This window comes from Ahaetulla prasina, chromosome 15 (genome assembly GCF_028640845.1).
Source record: "Ahaetulla prasina isolate Xishuangbanna chromosome 15, ASM2864084v1, whole genome shotgun sequence".
NCBI lineage: Eukaryota > Metazoa > Chordata > Lepidosauria > Squamata > Colubridae > Ahaetulla > Ahaetulla prasina.
Window position 1 is genome coordinate 9,409,903 of NC_080553.1, and position 26,041 is coordinate 9,435,943.

Below are 26,041 nucleotides of genomic sequence, written 5' to 3' on the forward strand. Positions count from 1 at the left end.
GAGTCCAGAGATATTTCACAAGAGGACTCCTCCACTCCTCTGCTCGCAACGAAATACCTTCTGCCACCAGACTCGAAATTTTGGGCTTAGACAACATAGAACTTCGCCGTCTTCGGTTTGACCTAAGCATAGTACATAAAATCATCTGCTACAATGTCCTACCAGCCAATGAATACTTCAGCTTCAACCAAAACAAGACAAGAGCACACAATAAATACAAACTCATGGTAAACTGATCCAAACTAGACTGCAAAAAATATGACTTCAGTAACAGAGTTGTCAACGTCTGGAATTCACTACCTGACTCTGTGGTTTCTTCCCCAAATCCCCAAAACTTTAACCTTAGACTGTCTCCTGTAGACCTCACCCCATTCCTAAGAGGTTTGTAAGGGGCGTGCATAAGCGCACCAGCATGCCTACCGTCCCTGTCCTAATGTTTTCTTTTATTCATATCCTTTACATGTATTTATAATTATGTTTACACTTGTATCTGTCATAAAATACACACATGCAATAAATAAATAAATAAATAAATGGGTGCTGAACACTTACCGGTAATAAGATTTGGGGAGTTAAGAAGCCATGAAAATTATTTCAGGCTCTTGGTAGTTGAATGCTATCTTGAGTATGAACTCCAGTGGAAAAAAGCTGGATTATGTCACTTGTCGTGTCCCAAAGATGCTTTTGCAAGAGGCAACTGAACTTACTTTGTTTTCCTTGAAAACGTTTCTCTTCCGAAGTAACTGAAGAAGCTTCTTGGATGAGAAGCAAAACGTCTTCAAAGAAAAACCAAGAACAGCCAGTTGCCTCTTGAAAAAAAGCATTTTTGGGACAACCAGGACCTGGGAGGATTGAGAATCTCCGAACAATTTGTGTCACTTCACAAACCAGGCGGGAACTATTACATTATTGCAAAGTTGAAGAAGTTACTAAACCCTGGCAAGATTCAAGCCGAGGGATGCACTGAGCACTCGGTTAAATTTTGGCGATGTAGTTGGTTTTCCCCAACTACATATTTCTGTGATTTTTATGGATTGTATGAAATTTGCCCCAAGGTTTTCCAGATCTTCTTTTTTGTCATCTAATTAGAACATTAATTCCAATGCTTACTAATGTAAGATAATAAAAACCAGTGTTCGTGTCACTTTCCTGAAGCATTCGTATCTCTCCCCCGCCCACCCCCCAAAAAATGGGTGTTTTCAGAAGTGCATTGGCCTAAACCCATGATGGCGAACCTGTGGCACGTGTACCACAGGTGGCACGCATAGCCATATCAATGGACACGCTGGCTCAGCTCCAGCGGGCACGCGCACACCAGCCAGTTGATTTTCTGGCCTTCTGAGCCCACCAGAAGTAGGGAAACAGGCTGTTTCCTGCCTCTGGAGAGCCTGCGAGAGGTGGGGAAGGGCCTTTTTTTTTTTTTTCTCACCTGGCTCCAGATCCTCTCTATGCATCTAGGGAGGGCGAAAATAGCTTTCCCCAGGCCCTGTTGAGGCCCAAAACAGCCTGTTTCCCAACTTCCGGTTGGACAGAAAGTGGCGTTTTTTGCTGTCCTCAGCCTCCAGAGACTCCCAGAGAGGCTCTGGAGGCTGGGAGCAGCAAAAAAGTCACTTCCTGTCCAACCGGAAGTTGGGAAACGGGCCATTTCAGGCCTACAGAGGGTCTCCGAGGGGGTGGGGAAGGCTGTTTTTGCCCTCCCCAGATGCATAGAGACGACCTGGAGCCAGGTGAGAAAGAAAAACGGGCCTACCGGGACATTGCGTGCCAGGAGGGGGGGCATGCGCAGGAGTGGGGGGGGGCGCATGCGCAGGGTGGGGCTCATAGAATTATGGGTGTGGGCACGTGTGTACGCGAACCTTACCCCCCCACATCCTGGCACGCGATGACAAAAAGGCTAGCCATCACTGGCCTAAACGATCCACTTAAAATTCTCTTCCAAAGACATGAAAATTAGCAAGGCGGGGATTGTTTCAAGAAAATAACCTGATTGTTTCTTCATTAAAAGTCTGTTAGGTTTCCAATAAAGCAAGGGGGCTTCAGAACACGAGACAATTAAAATGTACACAGGAAAGACTTTTAAAAAGGCCAAAAATTATACCCTGTATTTTGCTCTGAGAAGTCCGGGGGGGTGGGGGGGTGAAAGGGGGAGGGAGGAGAGAGGGTGGGGGGTGGAGAGAGGAGGAGGGCATGTATTCGTTAAAATTTTTTTGTAAAACTTTTTAATAAAAAAAAGGCCAAAAATTGTGCACAGCTCCAGATGGTTTATTATTATTATTATTATTATTATTATTATTATTATTATTATTATTATTATTATTATTATTATTATTATTATTATTATTATTATTATTATTATTTAAATGACTATTCTGCCCTTCCTTCAAGCTTTAAATTTAAAAAAAAACCCACATTGCGTTTCTTTTCAAGATGTTTGGAAAAGGCTATCATGGCGATGACTTCAAGGTATCATCCCCGTGTTTGGATTTCTGGTTTACATTGTGTAAAGAGGCTCAGCTAATTAGCTTTAGTTAATTGCTCTGTGTCTTTAATGGGGCTTAGCTCTTCCTTTCGCACATCGACAATCCTCTTAGCCTGTTCATAAATATTAACGCAAGCTGGATTGGGCGGAATGAAAAATAGAGGACATTGTCCTTCCCAAAGTCATTATGGTGGTTGGAGCTGATGGCCAAAGGATAAGCTAATCCAATTTGGAAAAAAATTTCAACTGAGAAATCTTTTTTTTTTTTCTTTCCTTCCCCTGTTTACCAAATGATGACGACAGGAATTGAAATTACGTGTGAAAAATCCAGATTTGTTTTTTTTTTAAAAAGAGATATGTTTTTTCCAGTTACAAGATGGTCCTCGACGTACGACCCCAATTGAGCCCAGCATTTCTGTTGCTAAGTGAAATGACTTTTGCCCCCCATATTACGACCTTTCCTGCCACTGTTTGTTAAATGAATTACGGTACTTGTGAAGCTGGTGACAAGGTTGCTAAGTGAATCCGGCAGAATTAGAATGCAGTACTGACTCAGACTTCCGTCCTTCTGGGGTCAGGAAAACAAGGGCCTAAATCAGTGATGGCGAACCTTTTCCGCACCGAGTGCCGAAACCATAACATGTGTGCATATGCGCACACTCCAGAGCACCAGAAACCCATGCACTGGCCAGCTGGTCTTGGGGTTTCCGGCATGCGCATGCGCATCAGCCAGCTGGTCTTTGTGCGCACTGGAGCACTGGAAACCCAAAGACCAGCTTGGCGGCTCGCACATGAATGGTTTATTTTGCCGTATTTGGGGCTGTTTTCAGGCTGTTTTTCGGCCATTTTTGGCTGTTTTTCAGCCCGTTTTTAGGCCATTGTCCGGTGCTTCTGGGCCCACGAAAATCAGCTGCACACTGGGAACCAGAAGAGCAGCTGGCGACGGCACGCATGCTCACAGAGAGGGCTCTCCACACCACCTCTGGCACACGTGCCATAGGTTCACCATCACAGGCCTAGATTCTTGGGGGCAACAGGCTGACTCTGTAAACCGCTTTGAGCAGGGGTCTCCAACTTTCGCCACTTTAAGACTTGTGGACTTCAACTCCCAGAATTCCTCAGCCAGCTTTGCTGGCTGAGGAACTCTGGGAGTTGAAGTCCACAAGTCTTAAAGTGGCCAAGGTTGGAGACCTCTGGCTTAGAGAGGGATGTAAACCGCTGTGAAGTGGTATAAAAGTCTAAGTGCTATTGCTATTTTGATGTTCTTTCTCCTGCTTCTCGCTTTCTTAGCACTGTGTAACGTTTTCAACACATTCCCCCATAACTGCTCGCTTCTTCCTCGCCCAAGTTCCCCATTCCTTCACACCTACAAGTCGTCCTTGATTTCCGACCGCAACTGGGGGCAGAGCCTTCATCATTAAGAGATGTGGTCGTTGGGTTGTCGTATGATTGTGCCCGGTTTTACGACTTTTTTTGCCACAAGCGAATCACCGCAATTGTTCAGTGGCTTGTGTGGTCATTAAGCGAATTGGCTTCCCCCATTGATTTTGCTTGTCGGAGACCAGCTGGGATAGTCACAAACAAACTGTTGTAACGTCGAGGGCTACCTGTACAACTTTGGCGAAAAGAATGATTATTTTTTTTAAAAAAATGTATCGACTGCTTGAAAATGGTTAGCCTTTTGATGCCTGCAATGGGTGCACTTAAAGGCCAAACTTGCTTAATTGGTTGGAAAGCCTTTGCAAGTCATGTGACCCTGGTAATAATAATAATAATAATAATAATAATAATTATTATTATTATTATTATTATTATTATTATTATTATTATTATTATTATTATTTCTATTACTATTTTGCAGGAATGTAAGTTCGGATGGCGCTGAAGCACGTCGGAGACTCCGGGAATGTGAAGGTTTAGTAGATGCTCTTCTCCATGCCTTGCAGTCTGCAGTCGGCAAAAAAGATACGGATAACAAGGTAATCTACGGGTTGCATGTCCGAAAGGGAATTGTAGCTCGCAGAAGAAACCCTTGTATTTATTACATGTGAAGACCAACACAGATTGGATCCTGCAATATTATTGTTGTGACCCAGTTCCCCAAGTAGGTAGTAATAAATTTAGTCCGTGGAAAAACAAACTTTATTCCAACAGTTGGGAATTACTTCATTCCCAGCGTCGTTCAACTCAAAGTAAAACAAATGCCTCCCAACACAAATTCCTCAGTTATCTCACAAACCTTAGTCCATTTAGGCAAACTGCCAAAGGCCCTTCCTGGCAAATGTCCAGAAGCCACAAAAACAAAGACGTAAACAAAGCAGAAGACGCAGCTACAACGTTGTTTTCAGGCAAAGCTGAAACGCTGGTGCTGGTCTGTTTTAAGCCTTATGGGAGGGGCCAATCATCTCTTGGCCTTACTCCCGAGTTGTCCTCTCTGTTTGAGCTGCTCTTGCCTTCTGACAGCTCTTTTCATGTGTGTATTAGGAACAGGCTCCTCCTGTTCCTCTGCCTGACTATTATCAGTCTCTGGAGTCCGCACCTCACTTCCCGATGGCCCTGGCCTCACCTCAGCCTCATCGCTGTCCGACTCCGTTGCCAGCTCCATAAGCCGCTGACGGACCACAACAATTATCCTGGGACACATATTTTTATTTTTATTTTGTTTACATTTATACCCCGCCCTTCTCCAAAGACTCAGGGCGGCTTACAGTGTATAAGGCAATAGTCTCATTCTATTTGTATATTTTTTACAAAGTCAACTTATTGCCCCCCCAACAATCTGGGTCCTCATTTTACCTACCTTATAAAGGATGGAAGGCTGAGTCAACCTTGGGCCGGGCTCGAACCTGCAGTAATTGCAGGCTTTGTGTTCTTAATAACAGGCTGTTCTTAATAACAGGCCTTACCAGCCTGCGCCATTCACCGGCCCGAAGGTGAATATATAAAGGTCAACATATATTGACCTTTATTGACCTGTGCTTTAAAATCCAGTGTCTTAAACTAGGGAGAGTCATCTGTGACTAGGAGAGTCACTGGAGGCTTTCAAGAAGACACTGGACAAGAAGACACTGAACAGCCATTTGTCTGAAAAGGTGTAGGGTCGTGATGGCGAACCTATAGCACGCGTGCCACAGTTGGCACACAGAGCCATCTCTGCGGGCACGGGAGCCAAAGCCCAGGTCAGCTCCACTACGCATGCCCGCGTGCCTCCCACCGGCTAGCTGATTTTTGGGTCTTTTCCGGGAGGCACGTGCGCATGCGCAGAGCTGGGGGGGGGGTCGCATGCGTATATGCGGGAGGGGGGTGCAGTGCCCACAAGCACCCAGTTTTTGGTTCCAGGAGGCTTCAGGGAGGCCTGCTAGCACCAAAACACGGGTTACGCACGCATGCACAGAGGGAGCACAGGGGTTTTTCCATGCATGCAAGGGGGTCACGCACACATGCGTGTGGGGTGGGGTCTGCAGGGGGGCATTGCATTATGGGTGTCGGCACGCACGCTGTTGCGCGCATGCTTTCGGCACCCGAGGGATAAAAAGGTTCGCCATCACTGGTATAGGGTCTCCTGCTTGAGCAGGGTTGGACTGAATGATCTCCAAGGTCCCTTCCAACCAGACATGGGCTTCACATAATTTAACAACCGGTTCGCCCGGAATCAAATATGTGAGCGTGCGCGCGGCCTTCCGCTCGTGCGCGCGGCCTCCTGCGCATGCCCTTTGCTCGCGCACGTGGCTTGCACGCACGCACGTGGCTTAGAAAATGCGGCTAAATAGGATAGCATGGCACCTGGGCAGGGTGGAACCACCGGTTCTCCCGAACTGGTCTGAACTGGCTGAATCACACCACTGCTTCCAACTCTATTCTGATAGAGGTTATTCTGCTCTAGCCCATCTTTCCAAGGTTTCCAATAGAGCGTTTCGCCCAAAGTATGAAGACTACATACAAATCTTCTCAGCTGCTGAGTTGCAGACAATCACTGCGTTGGAAGGCTCACAGTTTGTGAATATGTATATGTTTCGGGAGGGAGGGCGGGGGGTGAAGACGGGATACATTCCAGCAATGCTCCCCTGTGCAAGCTTTGGCTGCTGTTCCCAGATTCCTGACAAGGCCACACAAATTATAAACCGCGCTGTGGTCTTTCTCTTTTCGCCATCTGCAACTCATTAGCTGGAGTTGGAATCTTGGAGGGGAGGATAGGCAGAGCTTCTACGTCCCATGTAGGTCTTCTGGCTTTGAGCCATAGCACAGATGCATCCTGCAACATATCCTTCCCCTTCTTTGTCCATTGTCGGTAGTTTGTTTTTGATAAGTTCTTGAAGTCATTCGTCCATTGACCTGCTACGCTGGTAGCAGGTCAACGGACACTGGAAAAGGTAGCAGGGAATGGAAAAGAGCCATCGCTGGTTTGGAACCATGGATGGTTCACAGTCAAACAGGGTAGAAAACCAGGGGTGAAATCCAGCAGGTTCTGACAGGTTCTTGTGAACCGGTAGCGGAAATTTTGAGTAGTTTGGAGAAGCGGCAAATACCACCTCTGGCTGGCCCCAGAGTGGGGCGGGAATGGAGATTTTGCAATATCCTTCCCCCTGGAGTGGGGTGGGAATGGAGATTTTGCAGTATCCTTCCCCTGCCACGCCCACTAAGCCACACCCACCAAGCCACACTATGCCCACCAAGCCACGCCCACAGAACCAGTAGTAAAAAAATTGAATTTCACCACTGGAGAAAACCCTGGCTTTGGAGAATAGAATAGAATAGAATAGAATAGAATAGAATAGAATAGAATAGAATAGAATAGAATAGAATAGAATAGAATTTTATTGGCCAAGTATGATTGGACACACAAGGAATTTGTCTTGGTGCATATGGTCTCAGTGTACATAAAAGAAAAGATACGTTCATCAAGGTACAACATTTACAACACAATTGATGGTCAATATATCAATATAAATCATAAGGATTGCAGGCAACAAGTTATAGTCATACAGGTTATATATATATATATATTGCTCCCAGAAACACGAAGCTGAAGCCTGAAGATGACGAATGAGACTTCGTCGAAACGTCGCCAAGACACTTCCAATTTTACACGGGAGAAAACCCGAAGTTATAGTCATACAGGTCGTCCTCGACTTACAATTGGGACAGGAATGTCCATCACATCTAAGCATCTAAGTGATGCGGACAATAAGTGAGTCCTAACCCTGATGTTATAAATGTAATCATCATCATCTCCTTTTTATGACCCCATCATCCCTTGCGGGGTGGAGTCTGGGCAACTGAATGGAGCAGAGCGTTTACTGGCCGGATGCCCTTACTGTCACCAGTACGGAGTTTTATTCAGCAGATATATTCTCATTGTGCCCAGAGAGAGAAATCTCTGCCTCTACCTAGGATCGAACTCACAGCCTGCCGATTGTGAGGCAAGAGCTCCACCGCTAGGCCACCGCACCACTCTGATGTTATAAATTTAATAAATACCTAAATAATGCTATGACCTATTTTCTGCAGTCGTTAAGCAAACCACTGCGGTTCTTAAGCAAGTCCCCCAGTCTTAAGCAAATCTGGCTTCCCCCCCCCACCCTCTTGACTTTGCTTATTGGACGCCCCCTGGGAAGGTCACAAATGGCAATCATGTGACCACCGCCGGTGCTGTGACCCAGGCCTAAATAGGTAGTAATAAACTTAGTCTGTGGAAAAATAAACTTTATTCGAGCAACTGGGAATTACTTCATTCCCAGCGTCGTTCAATTCAAAGTAAAACAAATGCCTCCCAAACACAAATTCTTCAGTTATCTCACAAACCTTAGTCCGATAAGGCAAACTGCCAAAGGCCCTTCCTGGCAAATGTCCAGAGCCACAAAAACAAAGACGTACATGAAGCAGAGGATGCAGCTACAACGTTGTTTTCCGGCCAAGCTGAAACACCGGTGCTGGTCTGTTTTAAGCCTTATGGGAGGGGCCAATCATCTCTTGGCCCTACTCCTGAGTTGTCCTCTCTGCTTGAGCTGCTCTTGCCTTCTCTTCTCATGTGTGCATTAGGAACAGTCTCCTTCTGTTCCTCTGCCTCACTACGGTCAGCCTCTGGAGGCTCCGGAGTCCACACCTCCCTTCCCGATGGCCCTGGCCTCACCTCAGCCTCCTCTCTGTCTGACTCCGTTGCCAGCTCCGTAGGCTGCTGATGGACTACAACACCCAGAAGCCTTCCATAACCACCATAAACGTATGCTGGTTGCCGAGCACCTGAATTGCAATCACATAACCTGTGGAAAGGCTGCAATGGCCGCATTAAGATCATTCACCGATTACTTTTCTCAGCGCCCTTGTAGCTTCAAAGGGTTGCTAAATGGAAAGGTCATAAGTCGAGGACTACCTGTGGCCTGGTTTGACCGAAGGCGGTGACCCCTGCCTTTTCAAAGCTTTTGTAACATCTCTGCAGACTTCTGTGATGGTTCTTTAATTCTCTTCCACCTACTTTTTTTTTTTTGCTTCAGTCGGTGGAGAACTGCGTCTGCATCATGAGGAACCTCTCCTACCATGTCCACAAAGAAATTCCAGGCGCCGACAAGTTCCGGGAATTAGAAAGTAACCCGCTGGGAAGTTTTGGAGTAACTCATAAGAAAAAGAAAGACGACGCAGGCTGCTTCGGTGGGAAAAAAGCCAAAGGTATGTGTTGTTTTAATACTTTGGGAGTGATGAAGTAGGTTATGCCCATTCTGCAATAACATTGCAACACTGGTTGGTCCTACACCAGCTTTCGCTCCCCACTCCCAAAATGGCACCCTCCAGTTGCCTTGTGCCTCCAAATCCCAGAATTCCAAGCGAGCTAATCTGATGAGGGATGCCTTGTGTTGCATTTTGCTGCGCCTCCAGATGCTTTGATTGGGTATATTGCACTCAATCTGTGATCTCCTTGCAACACTGGTTGGTCCTAAACCAGCATTTCCCCCCCCCAATATGGCGCCCTCCAATTGCCTTGTGCCTCCAAATCCCAGAATTCCAAGCGAGCTAATCTGATGAGGGATGCCGTGTGTCGCATTTCGCTAATGTCTTAGAAGCCACCATTTTCCTATTCCCGACCGGCATCGAAAGCTGTGAACAGCCAGATTTATTGACCAATCTAATAGAATCTCTGTAGGTCAGGGCTGAAGGGTGGTGCTCTCTGAGCGTGGTAGTTTCCTTGTAGACGTTTCATGACCCAGCTAAGTAACATCATCAGGGAGTGTGGAATTGCTGCCTGCTTATACATACTAGCTCAGAACTTGGTGGTTGGTAGGTTGATGCTTTATTACCCAACTAGATCACATCATCCAGTGCTAACGGATGTCATTTTTCTCCCACCAAAACTCTTTGGTTTTCTCCTACCAAAGAGAGAAACACACCCCACCAATACTGGCAGGGCAAACCATTGTATATAATAATAATAATGATAATATTTTAATTTGTATACCGCCCTTCTCCCGAAGGACTCAGGGCGGTGCACAGCCAGAATAAAAATACAAAGAGAAACAATACATATAATATTAAGAACACCCCTTAAAAAACTTATTCAATTGGCCAAAAATTTAAAATACAATAACACCCTATAAAAATTTACAAAAATTTAAAACCCATAAAAGTAAATTAAAAATTTTAAAATCAAGCCAGTCCAGCTAGACGGAATAAATAGATTTTAAGTTCGCGGCGAAAGGTCCGAAGGTCGGATAGTTGATGAAGTCCAGGGGGAAGTTCGTTCCACAGGGTAGGAGCCCCCACAGAGAAGGCCCCCCTGGGGGCCGCCAGTCGACATTGTTTGGCTGACGGCACCCTAAGGAGTCCCTCTCTGTGAGAACGCACCGGTCGCTGGGAGATAGAAGATGGCAGTAGACGGTCCCGTAAATATCCTGGTCCTAAGCCATGGAGCGCTTTAAAGGTAGTCACCAAAACCTTGAAGCGCACCCGGAAGACAACAGGCAGCCAGTGCAGTCTGCGCAGGATGGGTGTTACATGGGAGCTCCGAACCGCTCCCTCTATCATCCACGCAGCTGCATTCTGGACTAACTGGAATCTCCGGGTGCTCTTCTTATAAACAGGGAGCAAACCCCACTCCCTTCTAGCATTGATGATGTTACCCAGTTGGGTCGTGAAACGTCTGCAAGCAAACCACCAACTTAGTAAGCTACAAGGACCCCACCGTTATCCTGAATTGTTCTCTTCAGCGTGATCTTTTAAATGTAGGCATCGTGAAGACGATTTCGCCGTTTGCTATTATTACCCATCCGTTTCTTCTCCTCTTCTTTTCTTCCTTTTTTCTCTCCAAGTCTCCAGCTAAGGAAGGAGACATTCATGTCAAGAACGTCTGTAGAGTTTTGTAGGGGGAAAAAAACCATGTTATAGTTTCTGATTAGTCTGAGGTAGCCCCAGATCAGGGGAAGTCTGATAGCACCGTTTCGCACAAACACATTTTACAAAAAGGCGCGAGCTTTTGTGCGAGACTGTTTCATAAGGCTGTTATTAACCCTTGAGGAGGAGGAGGAAGTGTAGATTCCTCCTGGGTCTTTTCTCCGCTTCATTTCTGTTGGAGTTTATTGTAGCACACACAATCAGACACAATTAAACGAACTTCAGCAGGATTCAAACTACGTAAGAAACTTCTTTATGTACAACACCGTTTAGCAGAATTCAGCATACAATATCGGGAACACAGAAGCAATATTCATAGAAGCAAGTCACCATGGAGTAGAGAGATACAGAGGCTAATATATTGTACAGAGGCTCCCATTACAGAGGCCAAACCAACTCTTATATCCAGTTGAGCAAGTCTAAGCCACGCCCAGACTCCAAACCGTCCCTTATGGCCCCATACAAACAAACACTATGTTTCAGTTTCCAAACAGTCTCCATTGGCTGACCTTTTACCATGTCTATCCAAACAGTCCCCATTGGCTGATCTGTTGCCTATTCCAGTCTATGAATATTCATACTCTGACAATTTCCAAGAAGGAACTGATTCTAAACTAGAACGTAGTCACCTTTCCCCCTGTAACCAATGGGGAAAACGAGCAGTGGGCAAACAACTTCAGGAATCCTTGAGCTCCATTCTCCAAACAACACATGAAGGTATCAAGTGGATTTGGAGGTCAACCAAGTAACACAGGATCATGCTTAATGCACACGGAGGCACCCATCTGTTGATTTAGTTGGGTACGGTCACCATGTGATGCTAGAGCAGTGAGTCTGTGACAACTCACCACAGACAACTCACACAGACAATTCAACATGGCCAATCCACCATGGCCAACTTGCCGTGAGCAATTTGCTCCGGCCGACTCGCCACAGGATAACTTGCCGTGGCCAACTCACTGCAGGACAAGAGTTACACGGATACCAAAGAAATGGTGGAATACAATATTTAAAGAAAGGATGCAAACGGAGGGACAGAATAAAATGGGAATGACCAAAATTAAAATACTTTTTTATGTATTTTCAAGAATTAAATTGAATTGTTATATTGTCCTGTGACAAGTTGTCCTGCAGTGAGTAGGGCATGGTGAGTTGGCCTTGGAGAGTTGGCCGTGGAGAGTTGGCCATGGAGAGTTGGTCATGGAGAGTTGACCATGGAGAGTTGGCCATAAAGAGTTGGCCATGGAGAGTTGGCCATGGTGAATTCGCCACAGCAAGTTGGCTGTGGCAAGTTGTCCCATTCCGTACAACAGAGGTTGTATAAGGCCAGGCTGTATCAAGGGTAATACAGATAGCCCTTGACTTACAACAGTTCATTTAGTGACCATTCAAAATTATGACCGTTTTTCACACAATCATTGCAGCCTCCCCATGGTCATGTGATCAAAATTCAGATGCTTGGCAACTGACTCCTATTTATGATGGTTGGAGTGTCCCAGGGTCATGTGATCCCTTTTACGACCTTCTGATCAACGGAAAGTCAGCGGAAAGCCAGGTTTATTTAGCAACCATGTTGCTGACTTAACAACTACTGCCGTGATTCCTTCAACAACGATGGCAGGAAAGTTCGTGAAAACGCACCTCACAAAGGCCTCACTTAGCAACAGATATTTGGGGGCTCAATTGTGGTCGTAAGTCAAGGATCACCTGTACATTGGCCTACATGTTCCCAGTCCCCAAAGAAGGTTCCGTTTAGAGAACCCCTGCAGAAGGTCGCCCACCCACCACCAAATGAGGAGCAAGGGATGAGCAGAAGTAATCCAATCTTTAGGCATTTTTCTACACCTGCTTTACAACATATGTTCCGTGAGACAATACAGGATGTGAGATGCGGTCTGTATGCCGAGTCAGGATCCTTTTCTGGAATGTCATCTTAACTTAATCCGTGCTGAACCAGGCCGAGCGTGTGGCTTATCCCTGAAGGGTAATACAATGCAGGTTGTTCAGTATCGAATCACAGCGAATGTGTGGTCTTTGATAACCTCACACCTTTCTGAACAGCTGCTCTGCTGTTCGGGCCAGGAAGATTTAGCAATGATCTTGGCTGACATGCAAGCTCAGATACCCAATTGCCCATTGTAGTAAAGACTGAGAGAGAAGGTGAGGGTATTTAGATTAGGAGATGGGAGGATAGAGGATGGGATAGGACAGGACAGGACAGGACAGGATAAGATATAGGATAGGACAGGGCAGGATAGGAGATAGGATAGGACAGGACAGGACAGGACAGAATAGAATCATCTATGTTGAGCTTATGTTGGCTACATAAATTTGTTTAATATAAATAGATTAGAATTAGAGTAGAGCTGAGCAGAGCAGAATAGAGCACAGCAGAGCAGAGAAGAGAAGAACAGTACAGAACAGAACAAGTTAGAAATAGAAGTAGAATAGTTTATTTGGTCAAGTGTGGTCAGACACACAAGGAATTTATCTCTGCTCCAGCAGCACTCCGTGTACTTGCAAAATAGGGCTACCCCTGATGACGTTACCTAGTTTGGTGATGAAACGCCTCCAAGAAAACCGCCAAGCTCAGAGACGCACCAAAGGACCCTTCCATCCCATTTGGGTCAGAGATAACTCTTTTGTTCCCTCCCAAGAGAAGACGCATGATTTGGGATGTGCGGACCAAGCGAAACTCCAGAAGGAGAGCTGGAGGGCCAAGACCACCCTTTTGGGAACTGTGTGTGTGTGGGGGGGGGGGGAGCCGTGGTGCCCTTCCCAATCTCCGAAACTTCCGAGATTCCGCTTGTCTCGGCTCCGCCCAGGTTTCAAACCTGCTTTGCAAAAGTTCTTGTCTTGATTTTCCTTTTTGTTTAGTAGTCCTTCCTTTTGAAAACTCTTGTTTGTTTTCACTTCCCCTCCACCCCCCACCCCCACCGGGCTGCTTTTCTGGTTGTTAGAGGAATGGTTCAACCAAGGTGAGTTTCTTCTTCCTTCTCTTGTCTTCCTGTCCCCCATTTCTGTTCTTCTCTTTCTCTCTCTCTCTCTCTCTCTCTCTTTTTTTTTTCCTCCACTGGGCCAGATTTCTCTCTTCTTCCTCCCTTCAACCTAAGGAGAAAACCTGGGAGAAATAAAGGTTGGGTTTCTTGCTTTGCTTTTCCCCTGGGTGCATGTGTCATTATTATTATTATTATTATTTTCATCCGGCTTGTTTTCTCCATGGCTAGGAAATGCAAGAGGCTGGCATGAATTTGGGCTGATTTTTAGGGGAAGAAAGGGCCGGTTTCAGAGTAGATGGACCCAGCAAAAACTGTGACAAGTTGTGTTTCCTCCTCCACTTCCTCCTCCTCCTCCTCCTCCATTCTTCCTTTCTGCTGTGCCACCTGATACAAGAGGTGACTATAACCAATGGAAGACAATGTTTGTAGCTCAGAGCAGAGGGGGTTAAAACCAGGGGTGGGATTCAGCTGGTTCGGACGAACCGGGTGTTAATTTTAATCTGGTTCGCCGAACCGGTAGTTCCAAGGACTGGCTGACCCCTCCCACCCCGCCCCTCCCAGGAGTCTCCAACATGGCCCATTTTGGATGTGAGGTAAGTGCAGGGCCCGCGTGGAGGCTCTGGGAGGGTGAAAAACGGGCCTACCGGAAGTCCGGAAACGGGCTCATTTCCAGCCTCCAGTGTCTGAGGGAGGCTGTTTTTGCCCTCCTGGAGGCTCCTGAACCTCAGGAGGGCGTAAAGCCTCCCCCTCGATAGTGGTGCAGGAGGCCGAGTAGGCCACGCCCCAATGGCCACACTCACCTAGCAACCAGGCAGCAAACTAGTTGTTAAATTTTTCAATGCCACCACTGGTTAAAAAACCACCACCTCCTCCTTTCTTTGTCCTCCTTCAACCCCACAGTCGTTGTCGTCATCCCCCTTCTCCTCCTTTCTCCTCCCCTTCTCCTTCTCCTCCATTTTGTCAATGTCGATGGTGTTCAAGCGGTGCTCTAGAGATGTTTTAATATTGCATCCCATCACTATCGGTATTGCCTTTGTTTTTGTTTTTGTTATTTTATTTATTTATTTATTTATAATTACATTTCTATACCGCACCATCTCCCGAAGGACTCAGGGCGATGTACAGCCAATATTAAAATACACATACCACTATAATATAAATATAATAAATAACACTATTTAAAAACAATTAAAAGCAAATATTTAGTGGCCGAATCACTAAAACGGTCAAAGACCGATTAAAACCCATTAAAATTTCGCTAAAATACATTCTTAGGCTAGTCCCGCTTGGTGAAATAATAAAGTCTTCAATTCACGTTTGAAGGCCCGGAGGTCGGGGAGTTGGCGTAACCCCGGAGGTAACTCGTTCTATAGGGCTGGTGCTGCCACAGAGAAGGCCCTCCCCCTGGGGGCCGCCAACCTACATTGTTTGGTCGACGGCACCCTGAGGAGGCCCGCTCTGTGGGAGCGCACAGGTCGTTGGGAGGCAATCGGTGGCAGAAGGCGGTCTCGCAAATACCCCGGTCCTAAGCCATGGAGCACTTTAAAGGTGGTAACCAGCACCTTGAATTGCACCCAGAAAGCTACCAGCAGCCAGTGCAGGCCGTGCAGGATGGGTGTTATATGGGAGCAACGTGGTGCCCCCTCTATCACCTGCGCGGCCGCATTCTGGACTAGCTGGAGCCTCCTGGTGCTCTTCAAGGGGAGCCCCATGTAGAGAGCATTGCAATAGTCCAGGCGGGAGGTGACGAGGGCATGCCACAGTCATTCTACTTCTATTTGCAGGTCTTTTTGCAAATACTTCTATTTTGTGGCTTTCTCCTGGTTTTTTTTTTCCCCTTCTATTCTACTGTCTCCAGTTAATGCCACATCCACTGTCCAGGTTTTTTTTAATGTTTCTGATCAACAATTCTTAAATTGAGATGCTATGTGGCAGGTGCTTGTCGGTATTATTACTGTAGCTCCTGCCCACGCATAAGTTTGAAAGCATGTAACTGCGAGTAGATAAATAGGTATCACTTTGTGGGATGGTAACAGCATTCCATGTGTCTTTGGCATATAGCCATGCTGGCCCCATGACCACAGAAGTTGTCCTTGGACAAGAAACAGAGATAAACATCATGCCCTAGATGGGGGAAATATTTACATTTTTTTCTTACATACACAACAATGGGAAATCACAGCTGCCAGTTTTTCAGCTGGCCCTCATACGCATCAAGTTCTTCCCAAGAGACCTAGAACATCTTAATGTTATCAGCGTAGCAATATATGTAAGGCCAAGTTAATGTAGACTTTTGGAATTGACCGATGGAAATGTTGTCAATGCCCAGATTTTACAACCACCTTCCAAAATTTTTTAGCTATGGTACCCAGCATTCTGATAACTTCTGGGTCCACCCCTGCTAATTTGTGCCTTAATCTTTTAACTTCGATTTTCAGGTCTTGATAGGTTGTGATCTTCCCCATATCTTTGTCTTCTGCTATTCACCTGGTATTGTCACATCAGTTGTCCACGCTTTCTTCTTTGCAATCCCAGTTAAATCTGGTGTCTTATTTTATTTATTTATTTATTTATTTTATTTGCATTTATATCCTGCCCTTCTCCGAAGACTCAGGGCGGCTTACACTATGTCAAGCAATAGTCTTCATCCATTTGTATATTATATACAAAGTCAACTTATTGCCCCCAACAATCTGGGTCCTCATTTTACCTACCTTATAAAAGATGGAAGGCTGAGTCAATCTTGGGCCTGGTGGGATTTATGAGCCAAAACGTTTTTTAGTTTGTATTGGCGAGCTGATAGTAAAAGCCGAGGTGGCGCAGTGGTTAGAGTGCAGCACTGCAGGCTACTTCAACTGACTTCTAGCTGCAGTTCAGCAGTTCAAATCTCACCGGCTCAAGGTTGGCTCAGCCTTCCATCCTTCTGTGGTCGGTAAAACAGAGGACCCAGATTGTTGGGGGGGCAGTATGCTGACTCTGTAAACCGCTTAGAGAGGGCTGTAAAAGCACTATGAAGCAGGAGTAAAATGCTCCCAGTTCGGACCGGATTAGACGATCCGGTAGCGATGGCAGCGGGTGGTTCAGAGAACCAGTAGCAAAAATCTCTGCCCACCCAATTGCCTGGTTTCCCACTTGCCCGCTTGTTGCTTCTTTTAAAAAATGCTTTTAAAAGTAAAAAAAACAGGCTCTGACGATCACAGCTGAGCTGCGCGATCATCAGAGCCTTTTTTTACTTTTAAAAGCATTTTTTAAAAATGCTTTTAAAAGTAAAAAAAAAACAGATCACGCGCCACAGCTGATCACTCCCCTGTTCTATTTACCCCATGCCTCCTTTTGGCGTGAACTGCGCATGCGCGCACCTCGCATTTGGTGCATGGTGCGCACTGCGCATGCACAGCCAGAAAACCAGTAGTAAACCGGTTCAAATTTCACCACTGCTATGAAGCGGTATACAAGTCTACGTGCTATTGCTATTGGGAAACCCCGCAATGTTCCTTTGCATCTACTTTTTTCAACTCTGTGTTCTCACCAATTTTTTTCCATGACTGGCCCACGGCCATCTTTACAGAGGTTCCCGCGAGTCCATTTAGTGATCAGATTAGGTAGGGCATTGTTCAATAACCAGTTTGTGCGATGTCTCGCACAGTGGTGGGATTCAAGTAATTTAGCAACCGGTTCTCTGCCCTAGTGATTTCTTCCGACGAACAACCAGTTTGCCAAACTGCTCAACTAGTTAACAACCGGTTCGCCCGAAGTGGTGCGAACCGGCTGAATCCCATCACTGGTCACGCAGGAGCTGAGTGTGTGATCTGTCGCTTCTTCTGCCTTTTTTTTTTTTGCACAATCCACGGTTCAAATCATTTTTTAAAAAATTATTGTTAACCTTGTTGATTTGCAAGAGGGGAAGTGGAGAGATTAGCCTTCTCTTCCGCTGTGTTGTTTCCTTATGGCAGTCTTCCAACTCTGCCAAGCTGGCCTTTTTGTTTAAAAGTTTAAAAGGTTGTTCGCGAAACGCATTGAACAAAAAAAATTCCTATGCAAAAATTTTCCCCCGAGGTATACATTTCTGAGCGATAGAGATAAAAACTGCTGAACCGTTTAAAAGCTGCTTTATGTTTGCAATACGCCTGAATTTGTGGAACCTCCGGAAGGATATATTTTTTTTAGTTTATTTATTTATTTTTTATTTATTTCCCTTGCTGAGATTTTTTTTTTCCTCCCGGTAAGTTTAAAAAAACAACAACGAAGAAAACAAATGAGAAACACAACCAAATCCTGCTGCTGACCTTGTGTCTGGAAATGCTTCGCTCTGTGCCCTTCAGGTGCATAACTTTTCTGAGCTTCGGAAAAGCTGAATTTTCTTTCGGAATGACTTGTCCCCGGTTCAGATTTGAGAGGGAAGATTTTTAAAGATTTTTTTTTTTATTGCATATAAACTCTTAGAAAGGGGCGCGTGGTGAGACTCTCGCTGGCTTAGAGCAGGGTCACTAACCTATCGGACCGCTAAATTCATCATTTTAAATCCCGGGGACCACTAATATGATCCTCCTAGTGACTGCATGGGTGGGCGTGGTTAGTTGGTCATGTGTCTAGGTGGGTGTGGCCAATTCACTCACATCGAGGGGCGCCTCGCCAGCCTCTGCTTACCCCTCCCCTCCCAGCCACTCTTCACCTCCCTGCCTGGGCTCCTTAGTGCCCCAACAGGAAGCAGTTGTTGGAGCTAAGCATCCACCACGAGAAAGAGTTGGCAAAACAGATCAGTTCAGATTGGATATGACCGAGAAGAAGGCTCAGTAGAAGCACCTCACTGAGGACTAGGAGCATAGGCTTTCCAAGCAGAGGAAAGACCTGAGGGAATGCAAGGCCAGGTATTGGTGCCTGGAGGCTCAACAGGCTGAGATGGTCAGCCAGTTCCAGGCCATGATGCAGTCCCACTGGAATGAGGTCCTCCGGGTCTTTGCCACCAGCGGTGCTTCCCTCCAGCCTTCACCCAAAGCCCCACACTAGGAGGCCGAAGCAGACCCCAAGTCGGAATTTCTGCTCCCCTCTGACCCCCCACAAAAAGACCCCAAAGGGGGAGACTCTCTGCAGCAACATAAACATTCATTGCACGTATTTGGCCCAGGGGCTGTAGTTTGAGGACTCCTGATTTAGTGCAATATAAAAAATGCAAATAATTTTTCTGTGGAACACCAAAATTTTCTCGCGGACCACCAGTGGTTCACAGACCACCAGTTTGTGACCGCTGCCTTAGAGGACTGGAAAGAAATGAATTCCTCTTGTCAGACTTGGAGAAAAAACTAGAATCAGACCAGATAGCTAGAATATGGTTTGTTTCTTTGTTGGTTGATATCCTGCCTTTATTTGTTTTTACAAATCACTTAAGGCAATGAACCTTTCCTCCTTCTGTTTTCCCCACAACAACAAGCCTGTGAGGTGGGTTGGGCTGAGAGAAGCTGGCCCAGAGTCACTCAGTCAATCACTCAGCTGGTTTTAATGGCTAAAGGCAGGACTAGAACTCCCAGTTTCTCTGTGATTGGCCCAAAGTCAACCAATTGGGTTTTTTGTGCCTAAGGCGGGACTAGAACTCACTGTCTCCTAGTGATTGGCCCAAAGCCACCCAGCTACTTTCATTTATAAGGTAGGACTAGAATTCACCATCTCCTAGTGGTGATTGGCCCAAAGTCACCCAACTGGCTTTTGTGCTTAAGGTGGGGCTAGAACTCACTGTCTCCTAATGATTGGCCCAAAGTCACCCAGCTGGCTTTCATTTCTAAATTGGGGCTAGAACTCACGGTCTCCCGCTTTCTAGCCCGCTGTCTTAACCACTAGTTAAGTGATTAAGGGGTTAATTACTCCTGGGGAGATCCAGATTCAAGTCTCCATTTGTGATAAATTTTATCACTCCATGGGTGATAAAATGAAGGCAGAACCTGTGTCTGTCGCCTTGAGTTTCTAGAGGAAGATCACAGTACAAATACCATTAACAATATAGGTAGTCCTCAACTTACAATCACTTGTTTAGTGACCTTTCAAAGTTACAGCGGAACTGAAGATAGTGACTTACAACGACCAGTTCTCGCGTTAAAACCATTGCAGCATCTCCACAGTCATGTGATCAAAATTGGGATTCTTGGCAATCGGAATGTATTTATGACCGCAGCATCTTGGGGTCACGTGATCCCCATTTATGTCCTTCCCAGCTGGCTTCTGATGAGCAAAACCAATGGGAAAATTGGATTAAGAGCTGTGGTGGCGCAGTGGTTAGAATGCAGTACTGCAGGCTACTTCTGCTGACTACCAGCTGCCTGCAATTTGGCAGTTCAAATCTCACTAGGCTCAAGGTTGACTCAGCCTTCCATCCTTCCGAGGTGGGTAAAATGAGGACCTAGATTATTGGGGGCAAGAGGCTGACTCTATAAAACCGCTTAGAGGAGGCTGTAAAAGCACCGTGAAGCGGTATATAAGTCTAAGTGCTATTGCTATTGTCCTTCCTTCCTTCCTTCCTTCCTTCCTTCCTTCCTTCCTTCCTTCCTTCCTTCCTTCCTTCCTTCCTTCCTTCCTTCTGGTTGACTCAGCCTTCCATCCTTCCGAGGTCGGTAAAATGAGGACCCAGATTGTTGGGGGCAAGAGGCTGACTCTATAAAACCGCTTAGAGGAGGCTGTAAAAGCACCGTGAAGCGGTATATAAGTCTAAGTGCTATTGCCATTGTCCTTCCTTCCTTCCTTCCTTCCTTCCTTCTTCCTTCCTTTTGGTTGACTCAGCCTTCCATCCTTCCGAGGTCGGTAAAATGAGGACCCAGATTGTTGGGGGCAAGAGGCTGACTCTATAAAAGCGCTTAGAGGGGGCTGTAAAAGCACCATGAAGCGGTATATAAGTCTAAGTGCTATTGCTATTGTCCTTCCTTCCTTCCTTCCTTCCTTCCTTCTATCCATCCATCCTTCCGAGGTCGGTAAAATGAGGACCCAGATTGTTAGGGGCAATATATTAACTCTGTAAATCGATTAGAGAGGGCTGTAAAAGCACTACAAAGCGGTATATAAGACTTAGTGCTATTACTCTTGCTATTAACAACTACAGTGATTCGCTTAAACAACTGTGGCCAAAAAAAAGAGGTCATAACATTTTGTGCAACTCACTTTACGACAGAATCCTGCCCCCCCCCCGATTGCGGTCATACGTTGAGGACTACCTGTATGTCAATCAATCAATCATACATCCCACCGCCTGTTTGTCATTTCTGCTCATTCATGAAAACCTCATTTGCATGTCCAGTAAATATGTCCCCAAGCTTACATAAGGACAAAATGCACGTACGGATGATGGAGGATCGGGGGTGGATGGGGATGGATAGGATTTTAAGCTTTGCGTTCAGTTTGTCCCAATGTAGGGATGACGTAGAAATGGGTTAACTTGATTCATGACACCCCCCCCATCCACCCGCAAATCGTGTTGATTTGATCATTTCTTGTGTCTCCTGCTTAGGAAAGAAGAACGGCGATGTGGACCGGAACTTTGATACACTGGATTTACCTAAACGATCCGAATCAGCAAAAGGTAATTCAAAGATCAGCAACAACGAAAGCGTCTGTCTGTAGAGGAGTGCTGCGGAAGAGGAGGAGATGTGAGGGGTCAACAATAACCAATATCGTGGTTGTTTACCTGGAAACAGGACCATTCACTCACCAGAAAGAGAGGGTCACATCAATCCAGTATACAGCTGGAAGGGAGCTTGGTGTTGTGTCTGCGCCCCCCGAGCCGGCCCCCCTGCCAGAAAGTGACTTGGAAAGTGAGGGGGAAGGGCCATCAGGACTTACCTCGGGAGCACCGTCTTCCCTGGCTCAGCTTCAGGAGCCAGAGGCAGGCCAGGTGGAGAAGATAACGGGACCTCCGTCCCCTGACTCTTCCTCCCCCAGGCCATGCCTCCAGACCCAGCTGATGGCAATCAGGCCTGGCTGGACCCTAGGTTTCGTAGGCAGGAGAGGCGGGAACAACAGAAGCAGGGGTAGGGCAGGCCTAGGAAGTTCTGAGTCATGGAGCCACACCCACAGGATATAAAACCAGCGAGGGATGCTATGCCTCTTCGTAGCAGGCAAATCAACTGCTTAACTAGAGCTGAAGTACTGTTTGTTCCTGGGTGACTTATTGGCATCAAGGGAGATAACAGAGTCACTTCGCAGACGCTCGCCAGTTTGCTTCCAGAGCTGATAGTGCCGGCTAATTAAGCCATCGCTCGGATGGAGGCGAGGGGGGACAGACACTTGGAGGTCTTCTAGTCCAACCTGTTAGGGTTCCAAGGAACACCCCCAACAAAATAAAGCTTTGAGGCTTGAGGTTCCTCAAAGTTCCAATTTATTAGAGATGTCATATTGGCACAACTGGGAAAACCCGAAACTGAAAGCTTCCAAGTTTTCCACACCCAGTTGACAGTTGACAGCCCTGCCCCATACCACAAGTTCATCACATTATCCAATCAACTCTTCACACTCAGTTGGATACAATCTTCAGGCAGTCTCTGTCAGATGCAGGCAAAAGTCCTTGAATACGGAATGCTGTTATGACTAACTTTCTACCGCTCCAACAACAACCCCCTCCCAACTTCCTCAGCTAAAATACGTGGCAGTTAAGAAGCAAAAAGAAAATTGCCTTCCAAAACTGACACAACCCCCTGCTCAAGCAGGAGACCTCTATACCCATGATGGCGAACCTATGGCACATGTGCCGGAAATGGCACGCAGACCCATGTCGCACACGCGGTGGCAGCCATTCCTCTTCTGGGTTACTGGTACATGCACGCATGTGCCTGCACCGAACAGCTGGCCTTTGTGCATGCGGCAATGCCAGAAGAACTGGTCTTCCATTTTCCAGTGTGAGCATACGCGCCAGGCCAGTGGTGGGTTTCAAGATTTTTTACTACCGGTTCTGTGGGTGTGGCTTGGTGGGTGTTGTGTGGCTTGGTGGGCATGGCAGGGGAAGGATACTGTAAAATCTCCTTTCCCACCCCACTGCAGAGGAAGGTTACTACAAAATCCCCATTTCCTCCTGATCAGCTGGGACTCAGGAGGCAGAGAATAGATGGGGGCAAAGCCAGTCAGAATTTTTACTACCGGTTCTCCGAACTACTCAATATTTCCGCTGCCAGTTCTCCAGAACTGGTCAGAACCTGCTGAAACCCACCTCTGGCACCAGCCAGCTGATCAGCCCGTGCGCATGCACGGCAGTAACCCGAAGGCTTGCTGGCCAGCACACAGGCTGGTGCGCGTCGAGTGCTCCCTTTTCGGTACTTGGTGCCGCATGCACGCACGCTCCCTTTTTGGCACCCGGTGCTGAAAGGTTTCGCCATCACTGCCCTATACCATTCTGTACAGTCTCTTCTTAAAAACGTCCAGTGATGAAGCACCTACAACTTCTGGTGGCAAGCTGTTCCACTGGTTAATTGTCCTCACTGTTAAGAAGTTTCTCCTTAATTCCAGGTTGCTTCTCTCCTTGATTAGTTTCCATCCATTATTTCTTGTCTTGCGTTCAGGTGCTTTGGAAAATAAATTGACCCTTTCCTCTTTGTGGCAGCAGCCCCTCAAACACTGGAATACTTCTATCACGTCCCCCCTCTAGTCCTTCTTTTCTCTAGACTAGCCAAACCCAAATCCTGCAACCATTCTTCCTACCTTTTTGTCTCCAGGCCTTTAATCAACTTAGTTGCCCTTCTTTTGGACTTTTTCTGAAGCCTCAACATCAGTTTTTGTAATGTGGTTACCAAAACTGGATGCAGTATTCCAGGAGTGGCCTTACTAGGGCTTTATAAAGCAGGACTAACACTTCACGTGATTTTGATTCTGTGCCTCTGTTTATACAACTAAGGATTGCATTGGCTTTTTTGGCTGCTGCCACACACTGGTGGCTCATGTTTAAGACAGTGACAGCCCACTAGGGCTCCAAAGTCTCTCTCATAAAGGTAAAGGTAAAGGTTCCCCTCGCACATATGTGCTAGTCATTGCCGACTCTAGAGGGCGGTGCTCATCTCCATTTCAAAGCCAAAGACCCAGCACTGTCCGAAGACATCTCCGTGGTCCTGTGGTCGGCATGAGTCATTGCCAAAGGCGCACAGAAGGCTGTTACCTTCCCACCAAAGGTGGGAACTCACCCCATTACCCAGCAGTACTAGGGATTCGAACCACTGAGCTGCCGACCTTTCAATTGACAAGCTCAACGTCCTAGACCCTGAGCCACCGCGACTCTCTCATAGCTACTGTTTTAAAGCCTAATGCAATCAAAAAAAGGGGTGTGGATGCTCAGTGGCTAAGCCACTGAGCTTGTCAATCGAAAGTTCGGCGGTTCGAATCCCTAGTGTCGCGTAACGGGGTGAGCTCCCGTGACTTGTCCCAGCTTCTGCCAACCTAGCAGTTTGAAAGCAGGTAAAAAATGCAAGTAGTAAAATAGGGACCACCTTTGGTGGGAAGGTAACGGAGTTCTGTGCGCCTTTGGCGTTGAGTCATGCCAGCCGCATGACCACGGAGACGTCCTCGGACAGCACTGGCTCTTCGGCTTTGAAACGGAGATGAGCAGCGCCCCCTAGAGTCGGGAACGACTAGCACGTATGTGCGAGGGGAACCTTTTTTGTTGTTGTTAGTTGTGAAGTCGTGTCCGACCCATCGCGACCCCATGGACAACATTCCTCCAGGCCTTCCTATCCTCTACCATCCTCCGGAGTCCATTTAAGCTCACACCGACTGCTTCAGTGACTCCATCCAGCCACCTCGTTCTCTGTCGTCCCCTTCTTCTTTTGCCCTCAATCTTTCCCAGCATTAGGCTCTTCTCCAGGGAGTCCTTCCTTCTCATTAGGTGGCCAAAGGATTTCAGTTTCATCTTCAGGATCTGGCCTTCTAAAGAGCAGTCAGGGTTGATCTCCTCTAGGACTGACTTGTTTGTTCGCCTTGCAGTCCAAGGGACACGCAGGAGTCTTCTCCAGCACCAGAGTTCAAAGGCCTCGATTTACCTATTTACAATTAGATTGAGTGGCTAGGAGAAAGATACGAAGGTTGCTTGCGGGGTGGGAAACAGACTTAGGTTGTGTTTTTTTTCCCCATGAGAGGGTTGCCAAAATGTTTTAGTTCTACCTTTTCTTTAAGAAGTCCTTGAATCTCTTTTGAGCTCACCCGGGGGAATTGTTCCTGCCTACAGGGGAAAAAACCTGGAAATACGATACCAGTTGAATTCATATGCATCATGTCTGGATTTGGGGGGAAACTTGAAGCCGTGGAGAATTTCTTTTTCCAGGATAGATTTGAGAAGAAGCACGTGAATATATCTAGGAGAGTGGTGGGTTTGATGGATTGTAGGGAGGAGGCGAATCCCCAGGAGGGATAGGGTGCATTCCAGAAGGGTAAGAGGCAACTCAGCTCTGATATTATGTGTGAGGGAAAGAGGGTGAAGACAGCCTCACCCTAATGGTTCCCCGAGTATATTTTGAAGCAGCGGTCACTAACTGGTGGCCCGCGAGGAAATTTTGGTGGTCCGCAGAAAAATTATTTGCATTTTTTTATATTGCACTAAATCAGGGGTCCTCAAACTACGGCCCCTGAGACGGATACGTGCAATGAATGTTTGTGTTGCTGCAGAGAGTCTCCCCCTTCAGGGTCTTCTTGTGTGGGTCGGAGGGAGGGGGCAGTAATTCTGACTTGGGGGTCTGCTTCAGCCTCCTGGAGTGGGGTTTTGGTGAAGGCTGGAGGGAAGTGCCGCTGGTGGCGAAGAGCCGGAGGACCTTGTTCCAGTGGGACTGCATCATGGCCTGGAACTGGCTGACCGTCTCAGCCCACTGAACCTCCAGGCGACAGTACCTGGCCTTGGACTCCCGCAGGTCTTCCCTCTGTTTGGAAAACCTATGCTCCTAGTCCTCAGTGAGGTGCTTCTACTGAGCCTTCTTCTCGGTCAGATCCCATTTGAACTGAGCCAGCTATTTGGCCAACTCTTTCTTATGGCGGCTGCTTACCTCCAACAACTGCTTCCTGTTGGGGCACTAAGGAGCCTGGGGGGGCAGGCGAGGAGTGGCTGGAAGGGGAGGGATGAGTAGAGGCTGGCGAGGCGCCCCTCGACATGAGTGACATTGAGTTGGCCACGCCCACCCAGTCACATGATCACCTAGCCACGCCCACCCAGCCAGTCATTAGGCAGATCGTATTAGTAGTC

At 46.8% G+C, this 26,041-nt stretch overlaps 1 protein-coding gene across 6 annotated transcripts in view; it reads left to right on the plus strand.

Moving 5' to 3' along the window:
• ARVCF (ARVCF delta catenin family member) overlaps nucleotides 1–26,041 on the plus strand; it is a 404,277-nt gene that overhangs the window by 331,312 nt on the left and 46,924 nt on the right. For all 6 annotated transcript variants that reach the window (XM_058158410.1, XM_058158411.1, XM_058158407.1 and 3 more), the window contains 3 exons: nucleotides 4,341–4,458; nucleotides 8,971–9,142; nucleotides 21,344–21,415. In XM_058158410.1, coding sequence (XP_058014393.1) covers nucleotides 4,341–4,458; nucleotides 8,971–9,142; nucleotides 21,344–21,415 — 362 coding nt within the window. The remainder of the gene's footprint in view (nucleotides 1–4,340; nucleotides 4,459–8,970; nucleotides 9,143–21,343; nucleotides 21,416–26,041) is intronic.